The following is a 10,885-nucleotide window of genomic DNA, read 5'->3' as shown; positions in this document are numbered from 1 at the left end:
CGATACGGAGACTTCGCTACGGGAGTAGCTCCAGGAATTAGGTCAATACGGAACTCGACCTGACGCTCGGGAGGGATTCCTGGAAGCTCTTCGGGAAACACATCAGGAAAGTTACAGACTTCGGGGATGCTCGCGAGGTCTTTAACTTCCTGCTTCTCGTTGATTACATGGGCCAAGAATGCAACACACTCCTTTCGCAAAAGTTTCTGAGCTTTGATGCAAGAGATGATACAAAGGTTGGAACCGAGTTTATCGCCATAGATTATGAGAGTTTGACCCGAAGGAAGGTTGAGACGGATGGCTTTTTCAAAACAAAGGATATCCGCATGATTGGACTCAACCAATCCATGCCAATGATGACATCAAAGCTCTTTATGGATACCGACATAAGATCGATAGGAAACGAATGGTCATTCAGGGTAAGGGTGCAACCTACGAATACTTCGCTCGCGCTTTCTTTCTCACCGTTCCCCATTTCGACGGTAAACGTTTCGGTTAAAGGTCGGGAATTATGTTTTAGGTTATGTTTGAATGCATGACTAATAAAGCTCCTCTCAGCACCCGAATCGAAAAGAATATTAGCATATGAGTTGTCGAGAAGGAACGTACCCGAGACAATAGTGGGATCAGCGACCGCTTCCTCCCGTCCCATAGCGAGGACCCTTCCGGTGTTATCAGCAGTAGACTTTTTGGGGCAGTTCCTTTTAAAGTGCCCAGCCTCACCACAGTTGTAGCAGGCTTGACCAACGCCTGCTCCCGAAGATTGATTGGCCGATTGGGCCGGAGCTTTGTAGAATCGGACTGAGTGCCCCTTCTTACCACAATTGGTACAGGAAAGTTCTCGACAAGGGGCCAGGATTGTGGTGATACTTGCACTTATCACATAGGGGAAGATTACCAGCATACCGGCTGGTAGGAGTTGGAGTTGTGGTTCCCACAACAGAAGCAGCAGCAACAAGGGTAGTAGCAGCATGGACTGCTACTGTTTGTTGTCTTTTGGAGGAGCCTTGGGAAGATTGACCCTTCTTCTTCTTCCAGAATTTTCTTTTCTCACCACTGCTTTTAGTCGACTCAGGGGCGGTGGTGGTTTCCTCGACATCATCACGGTGGTCAATTATGGCTTGGGCTAAAGTCTTAGCACTATCATATGTGTCCAGGTGAGCAGCTAAGACATGAGCTTTTGTTGGATTAGTTAGCCCCCAAATAAACCTCTCGATCTTTTTGCTTTCAGGAGTGACCAAACTAGGGCAAAGGAGTGCGAGATCATCAAATCGGGAAACGTATGCAGCAATGTCAGAACCTTTCATTTTCAGGTTCCAGAGCTCGTGCTCTAGCTTCTGCATTTCACCACGGGGACAATATTCAGCAAGGAGGAGTTCTTTCATGGCGTCCCAGCCCATGGCATTGGCTACAGGTAGGGTCAAGGATTTGACTCGGCCATTCCACCAAGTCAAGGCTTTATCACTGAAGGTACAGGCTGCAAATTTGACTTTATCGGACTCAACACAGGCACAGATTTCGAAGATGGATTCGATTTTCTCGAACCATCGAGACAAGGAAATGACACCACCAGTGTCATCGAAGGATGAAGGCTTCGCATTCATGAAGTCCTTGTAGGAACCCTCCTTTCGGTATTCCTGATTACTTTCTTGATCTTGAGTACCACCTCCTGAACCACGGGTGTTTAATTGGGACATAGCAGCTGCCACCGCGGCGGTAACAACTGTTTGGAATAACACGGGATCAATTTCAGGAGGAGGTGGCGGCGGAGGGTTGTTGGTCTTTGAGCTGGGTATCTTTCTGGGAGGCATCTTGATCTAATAAGATCAAGAAAGAGAGGATGATAAGTCCTCTGAATTGAGTCGAGAGATATGACAGATATTAATTCCAAATAAGCGATAAAACAGGAAAGAGTAATCGAAGCAAGTAAACTATCGCTAATGGAATGATCGAGGATCTTTACGTGAACGAGGATTTTTACAAGGAATTAGCTCGAGAAATACTCCCATAGTATTTCATGATTCGTTACTACACTGGCGCGACGTTTGTGGTATTAGGGTAAGTTTTAGGCATGTCGCGTACTACAGTCACTTCCAAGCACATGTTGGCCGTGTCTCGAATGAATATAGTTGGCAGGGCTATATTGACCCTAGACACAACTACATAACTGCCCAGGTTTAACCACAGTACACAACACCAATTTACTTATGTTTTGTTCTACTTGTAATTACGGATCTTGACTGCTCGGAATACTTATATATTTTTTTGAAAATACTTATAGTTTGAAGATACTTTTATTTCAGAGCACTTAGGCCCCTTTAATGTTTATAGTTTTATACCATGTAAGGTTTGGTATACTTTATTCACTATAAACAAGGGCTCTGATACCAATCTGTCACACACCGAAAACCGAAGGCAGAAACATTTCCGGGGTTGACTCCACGTTGAGTATCAAATCCAATGTACATAGTAAGTAAAGTAGAACAACCATTACATTACATATAAAAGTTTTACAATTGTTTTCAAAAGTAAACTTGTACAGTTGTGTTACATAGTATATATATATATATATATATATATATATATATATATATATATATATATATATATATATATATATATATATATATATATATATATATATGAACAAAATGAAACGGGTCTTCTGAGCATTCCGACTTCGAGCAAAAAGGATCTTCAGTACCTGTTCTAACGTTGAACTGAGAACACAAGCGGTTTTGAAAATCAGCATAACGCTGGTGAGTTCATAAGTAGTTTTGTTTTATGAAAATATATATGTTTCCTTTCTGTTTCTGAAAATGTAACACACGCCAAGAAAATCCCACATTTTCTTAAAAGTTGATTGTTGTCTCACAATTACAAGGTATAGTAGGTTTGTACACTGAAAACACGTTTACTCATGTGAAAAATGTATAGTTTGATTATCCGGTTTGTTAAACTGTTCTGTTTGAGTTCCAATGTATCCCCAGGAAAGTCCCATACATTCCTGATTGTGAGTTATCAATTGTAAAAGATGTAATGTTATCTATTTAGTTACACTTTTCTAGTTATGTATATGTTCCCCAGGAAGGCCTCATGCTTTCCTGAATGTTGGTTTTCAATGTAAAAGATGTATAAAGTTATTCATTATTACTATAAGTAAATCTCTGTTATCCTAATTGCGAGTTCCATAACCATACGATGGACTTAACCTGTGGCAATAAGTAGTCCACATCCTTATGACTTTCGTCACCCTTGAACCATTTCGGTTCGGCTGTAGCTAGCAGCCAGGTGGGGGTAGTCAGCCCCGTATAGATCTATACACTCAAGTCACGCTCTCTAAATCCCAGAGATTCTGGTTACGGGTGTAGTCCTCCACTCGCGTATCTCTGTGGAGTGTTCGCCGAGGACGTGTCTCCAATCATACAGGAATAACAAATTTACTAGTAATAAAATGATAATCCTCCATTCGCGTATCTATGTGGAATGTTACCAAGGACAAGACAGTGTACAAATTATATTGTTCATGTGTTCTAATGTCATGCTTTTAACTGATAAAATGTGGAAAACATTTGTGAAATATATATAACATAACAGTTTATAAAACTCATTTCACAAATAAATGTTTACGTGATCTGCATGCTCGAATGGTTATCAGTTGTATCAATCAGTATTAAAAGCATATAAAGTATGAAACACACACACGAAAACAAATGTTTGAGTACAAGAAACCCTTGTACTTTGCTTGTGTCCCCCCTGAAAACAGTGAAAACAATGGAAAAAGGTAGGGGTATGAACTCACTAGACTCGGGAATGCGACGGTTTTGGACACTAGACGTTAGTTCAGGGCTTGATTACTCGCGATGTCCCTATGTAAAATGTAATAATGTCCATATGTAACTAATTAGATTTACAATCACTAATCTTATGGAACATTACACTCCAACGAGGTTAAACACCTCAAAACGAGCGTTTGGAGTGACCCGGGTGACATCTACGGACGTGTATTGGCACTAGGGACTTTAGGATTTGAGTTTACTCCCCAAGAGTAAACATTTAATGGATTTTACGGCCACATAACACACATACTTGAGTTTACGGCCTTAAACTCATGTTGGTGTGATTTTGAGGGTTTAATGGCTTGAATGGACATGGGGATTGTTGGAATTGACTTCTAAAATGCCTTGGATTAATTTGTTTGGATTTATACCATTTAAAAGGGAGTTTACGGCCTTAAACTTGGAGTTTACAGCCGTAAACTCTACTATGGTCAAGAATAATTCATTTGAGGTACAAAGAACAATCACATGTGATTCTAGTTAATTTTCCAAGCCTTGATATGAATTTATGGCACCATTTAACATACTTTTAGGAGTTTACGGCCTAGAAGCATGTTCTATGGCCGTAAACTCTCCTATGCTCATGAATAATCAACTTTTGACACTTAAAACAATCACATGTGATTCTAGAAATTTATCCAAGCCTTTGGGGTGAATTAGATGCATCTTTTGACATAGTTTCATGAGTTTACGGCCAAAGGGTATGTGCCTAGGCCATAAACTCATATATGTGGTATTTTGATGTGTTACAAACCCCTAAACTATTTTTAGATGGATCTAGGATTTACCACAAGGCTATTGGTTGAGTTACCAGGCATTTTGACATGTTTTAAGGTGTTAAATCCCCATTTTTGAGGAGTTTACGGCCCAAGAACAAGCCTTGGCCGTAAACTCTCTTTTTTTCCACAAAATTCATGTTTTAATTGTTTCAAGTCCCAATTTGCAAGCCTTAAGGTCGTATCTAAGTCCCAACAATGATTTGGAAGGGTTAATTGGCTTAAAAACCCCATTTTTAGGTGTTTACGGCCCAAGCTTGATCCTTGGCAGTAAACACATGTTCTAGGTCCTAAAACTCAATTTAAACATCAAATTGAAGGCTAAAGAGGTTAGATAACAAGTTAGGGATGTGATGCGTGTATGGGCTTGATTTGGTGAGTAGGGTAGTGTTTAGGTAAATTAAAAGAGAATAGTAACCACAAATGATATATGAATGGAAAGAAATGGATAGATTAGTAACAACTCAAGACCTATTAAGTTGTATACCGGTGAAAACAATCCAAGACCTATTGGATTGAGTTCGTATCAAGTCAAGAACACGTCCTAACAAGATAATTTGTGAATTATAACAATAATTCAAAGTGAACAAAAGGGTTCTTTGATTAAAAATTCGTCTATTACTTTTTCCATGCATAATTTGGCTTTATATGAAGCCTTTATTACAAATTTGGTGGTTACAAGCCAACCAACCAATTATTCATTAAAACTAGTAAATAGAAATTAAGGTAACTCTTGAAAGAACACAAAAAAAACGTCCATGAGACTTGTGAATGAAAAAAAAAACGGCTATGCTTCATTAAGGAGCCATAAGAAGCATTAAGGAGTCATCATAAGCATTAAAGTGTAACCCTAATCCACCAAAGAGTGTCAAAAACGGCTAGGAGGCTTTATGAAGCAAATAGTAACGTTTTTAGCACTTATGAAGCCTTAAAAATGTTGCCCTAGTCTTCATGCAACCCTAATTCAATTTGTGGGTTACCATGCACAACCCAACCATTGAGCCCAAACCACCTTCTAGCCCACTAGTAATCACTAATCCATCACATTTTGGGCTTTCATGATCCATGCATGGATCATCCCCTCCCCCTTTGAAAGGAATTGACCTCAATTCATCAAGTCCATCATCATCAAGATAAGGTGAAAGATCTCCCACATTAAAGGTAGCATGCACTCCATGGTCTCCTCCCAAATCTACCTTATAAGCATTATCATTGACACGTGACACCACTCTGTAAGGACCTTCAGCTCTTGGCATCAACTTGTTTTTCCTTTTGTTAGGAAAACGTTCTTTCCTCATATACACCCACACCAAGTCACCATCTTGAAAGACACGTGGTTTCCTATGCTTGTTGGACTTCTGTTTGTACAACTCATTCACGGCTTCAATCTTCTCACGAACTTGTTGGTGTAGTTTCATCATAGCCTTCAACTTGTCATTAGCATCCTTGTGAACCAATTCATCCTTTGGCAATGGAATCAAATCCAAAGGCATGTAAGGATTCACACCATACACCACCTCAAAAGGAGAGTGACCTGTAGCATAAGTAGGAGAACGATTATAGGCAAATTCAGCATGTGCAAGTTTGATGTCCCAATCTTTTTGAGTTTTGCTAACCAACCCTCTCAACAAAGCACCCAAAGTTCTATTAGTCACCTCCGTTTGCCCATCCGTTTGTGGATGATGGGATGTACTAAAAAGTAACTTAGTACCGACTTTCCTCCACAAAGTGTTCCAAAAGTAACTTAGAAACTTGGAATCCCTATCAGAAACAATTGTTTTAGGAATACCATGCAAACGAACCACCTCTTTAAAGTACAAATCAGCCACGTTAGAGGCATCATTTGTTTTATGACATGGCACAAAGTGAGCCATTTTTGAAAACCTATCCACCACCACCATAATGGAATCCTTCCCCCTTTGAGTTCTAGGCAAAGCCATAATGAAATCCATGGACACATCTTCCCAAGGACGAATAGGAACCGGCAAAGGAGTGTAAACACCATGCTTGAAAGTTGTTTTTGCCATATGACATGTAACACACTTGCCCACTATGTTGGTTACATCCCCCAACATCTTCGGCCAAAAGAAATGTTCTTTAAGCACCTGCAAAGTTTTGGTAATGCCAAAATGACCAGCCAAACCACCGCCATGAGCTTCACGAATCAACAACTCCCGTATTGCATGTTTTGGGACACAAAGGCGATTGCCTTTGAATAGAAAGCCATCTTGAATCACAAATTCACCATTAGGACCACCTGCACATTTCAAAAACATATCTCCAAAGTCCATATCAGATTGATAATGGTCCTTTAGAGTTTCAAATCCCAAGAAACGAACATCCAAAGTCACCAACAACGAGTAACGCCTCGAGAGTGCATCAGCCACCACATTGCTTCTACCATCCTTGTATTTGCATGAGAAATGAAAGGATTGCAAGAACTCCACCCACTTTGCATGTCTTGTGCTCAACTTTTGTTGCCCATTGATGTACTTTAAGGATTCATGATCAGAATGCAAAATAAAATGATTTGCACGCAAATAATGACTCCAATGATCTAAAGCACGGACAATAGCATAAAACTCCTTATCATAAGTGCAATAATTCAAACGAGCACCACCCAACTTTTCAGAAAAATAAGCAATAGGACGTTTGGATTGGATCAAAACAGCCCCAATACCAACTCCACTTGCATCACACTCCACTTCAAATGGTTGAGAAAAATCAGGAAGAGCCAAAATAGGAGCATCACACAACAATGCCTTGAGTTTCTCAAATGCCTTTTGAGCTTCTTCTCCCCATGCAAAGACTCCTTTCTTCAAACAACCTGTTATGGGACTTGCAATGGTGCTAAAATCACGAACAAATCTTCTATAGAAAGAAGCAAGACCATGAAATGATCTAACTTCAGAAATATTAGTAGGAATAGGCCATGACTTGATTGCTTCAGTCTTGGATGGGTCCACGGACACGCCATTTCTTGACACCACAAAACCCAAAAATGCCACTTCTTCCACCAAAAACGAACATTTTTCTTGCTTCCCATAGAGTTTTTGAGCTCTAAGCGTCTCGAAAACCTGTTTTAAGTGCACCAAATGATCCTCCAAGCTCTTGCTATATACCAAGATATCATCAAGGTACACAACCACAAACCTGCCCAAAAAAGATTTTAGCACTTCATTCATTAGTCGCATGAAAGTGCTAGGTGCATTAGTTAGACCGAAAGGCATCACGGTCCATTCATACAAGCCATGTTTAGTTTTAAAGGCTGTTTTCCATTCATCCCCTTCACGCATACGAATTTGATGGTAACCACTTCTCAAATCAATTTTTGAGAACACAATAGAACCATGCAACTCGTCCAACAAATCATCAATTCTAGGAATAGGAAATCGGTATTTTATGGTGATGTTATTAACGGCCCTACTATCAACACACATCCTCCAAGAACCATCTTTTTTTGGAACCAACAAAACTGGAACAGCACAAGGACTTAGGCTTTCACGAACATAACCCATTTTCATGAGTTCATCAATTTGTTTTTGCAACTCTTTTGTCACCTCCGGATTACATCTATAGGCGGCTTTATTGGGCAAAGGAGCACCCGGAATAAGGTCAATTTGGTGTTCGATACCACGGATTGGAGGCAAACCCGGTGGTAATTCGCTTGGAAACACATCTTGAAACTCCAAAAGCAAATCAGCAATAGCGTTTTCTCCATGCACCATCTTCTCCACCTTTGCATGCTCTTTGGCCACAAGCATGTAGATAACATCACCTTTGTCAAGAACTTGCTCCACCTCCCTTTCACTAGCAAACATAGAAAGATTAGGTTTTTTACTTGTTTAGAATTCATGGACCTTATGGCCGTTGGGGACATGGGTTTTAACACAATTTTTTTATTATTGTGTTTCAACTCATATTCATTGCTCCTCCCTCTATGTAACACGTCCCTATCAAATTGCCAAGGACGCCCCAACAAAATATGACATGCATCCATAGGAATAACATCACACAACACTTCATCTTCATAAGACCCCATAGTTAGACCAACTCTAACCTGTTTTGTCACCTTTATTTTGCTTCCATCATCCAACCAATGAAGAACATATGGTTTTGGGTGGTTTGTAGTAGACAAACCCAATTTGATCACCATTTTATTAGAAGCAACATTAGTACAACTTCCACCATCAATAATCAAACTACACCACTTGTTTCTAACCAAACATTTGGTGTGAAACAATTGGTCTCGTTGATCCATATCAGCCACGGTTTGAACCCCTTGAGTTTTAAGGGTTCTAAGCACCAAAACTGTATCATACACCGGTGCTTCATACTCTACCTCCTCCTCTTCTTCCTCTTCTTGTTGTGTATCATAAAAAATACCCGCCAACCTCTCTTCTTCCTCCAACTCTTCACGACATTCAATGGCCTCCCTTAAAGTCACCACCCTTTTGTTTGGACAAGCATTTTGGTAATGACCAAAACCTTGACACTTGAAACATCTAATTTTCGCCAAACTAGTTTCTTTGGTACCACTAGTAAGTTTAGGAGCAACGGGAACACTACTAGAACCAGAAGGAGTAGAAACAGACTTTTGTCTATTGCTAGACTCGGGCTTGGACCACGACTTTGACTTGGGACTTTCGAGACTTGAACTTGAACTCCCACCATAACGTGCTTTGGCCTGCCCCTCCAACTTCAAACACAAACCACAAAGAGTTCCAAAATCAGCATAAGGATATAACTCCACAACATTGGCAATGTTGTAGTTCAACCCTTTTAGAAAACGAGTCATTTTTTGTTCTTCAATTTCTTCAATATCCCCCATCAAGGACAACTTCTCAAATTCATCAATGTATTCTCCAACACTCATTTTTCCTTGCCTCAAATCAGCAATCTTCTTGTAAGTGGCAATTCTATGAGTAGAAGGAACATATCTCTTTCTTAGCTTTCGTTTTAGAGAAAGCCAAGAACAAATTTTTTCTTTGCCTTCACGGGTTCTCTTGGCCTTAAGCCCTTCAAACCACAATGAAGCACCACCACTTAGCTTGAGAATGGCATACTTGCAGCTTTTTTCATCATCCACTTCTTTGAACTCGAACATTCTTTCAATCTTCCTTTCCCACTCCAAGTAGCGTTCAGGATCAGTTCCACCAACAAATTCAGGCAATTCAGACACCTTGAATTCTTCCACAACCCTATGTTCACCACGGCGGGGTTGCCTTCGATTTCCACCTTCTTGGATGTTTCTTAATGCTTCACGAAGATTTTGTAGGAACTCTGGATCATCAAAATCCATTATGCTCTCTGATACCACTTATGATGCGTGTATGGGCTTGATTTGGTGAGTAGGGTAGTGTTTAGGTAAATTAAAAGAGAATAGTAACCACAAATGATATATGAATGGAAAGAAATGGATAGATTAGTAACAACTCAAGACCTATTAAGTTGTATACCGGTGAAAACAATCCAAGACCTATTGGATTGAGTTCGTATCAAGTCAAGAACACGTCCTAACAAGATAATTTGTGAATTATAACAATAATTCAAAGTGAACAAAAGGGTTCTTTGATTAAAAATTCGTCTATTACTTTTTCCATGCATAATTTGGCTTTATATGAAGCCTTTATTACAAATTTGGTGGTTACAAGCCAACCAACCAATTATTCATTAAAACTAGTAAATAGAAATTAAGGTAACTCTTGAAAGAACACAAAAAAAACGTCCATGAGACTTGTGAATGAAAAAAAAAACGGCTATGCTTCATTAAGGAGCCATAAGAAGCATTAAGGAGTCATCATAAGCATTAAAGTGTAACCCTAATCCACCAAAGAGTGTCAAAAACGGCTAGGAGGCTTTATGAAGCAAATAGTAACGTTTTTAGCACTTATGAAGCCTTAAAAATGTTGCCCTAGTCTTCATGCAACCCTAATTCAATTTGTGGGTTACCATGCACAACCCAACCATTGAGCCCAAACCACCTTCTAGCCCACTAGTAATCACTAATCCATCACATTTTGGGCTTTCATGATCCATGCATGGATCAGGATGTTACCTCTTTGATTTTGAGCCTTAATTCTTTGTTTTTGGACCTTTGATTTTGGATGAGGAGAGAGGTTGGAAGTGTTTATGGAAGAAATGGCCAAAAGCTTCAAATGAAAGCTTTGAATCACTTATATTGTGCTCTGGAATTGGGCACGACGGAATTCTACCCGATATCGGCATTAGGCGGGGCTTTTGGTCGCACCCGACCAAGTTGCCGTAACC

At 39.8% G+C, this 10,885-nt stretch overlaps 1 protein-coding gene across 1 annotated transcript; it reads right to left on the bottom strand.

Moving 5' to 3' along the window:
- Positions 1 to 6,116: 6,116 nt before the first annotated feature.
- Positions 6,117 to 9,917, bottom strand: LOC128132346 (uncharacterized). Its single transcript, XM_052768868.1, has 4 exons — positions 8,476 to 9,917; positions 7,862 to 8,425; positions 6,721 to 7,768; positions 6,117 to 6,149 (listed from the first exon to the last, which is right to left on the bottom strand). The coding sequence occupies exons 1-4, from the start codon at positions 9,915 to 9,917 to the stop codon at positions 6,117 to 6,119; spliced, it is 3,087 nt and encodes a 1,028-aa protein (XP_052624828.1).
- Positions 9,918 to 10,885: the final 968 nt, after the last annotated feature.

The sequence above is a fragment of the Lactuca sativa genome, chromosome 2 (assembly GCF_002870075.4).
Source record: "Lactuca sativa cultivar Salinas chromosome 2, Lsat_Salinas_v11, whole genome shotgun sequence".
In the NCBI taxonomy this organism is placed as follows: Eukaryota; Viridiplantae; Streptophyta; class Magnoliopsida; order Asterales; family Asteraceae; genus Lactuca; species Lactuca sativa.
This window is presented reverse-complemented; position numbering and strand designations above follow the sequence as displayed.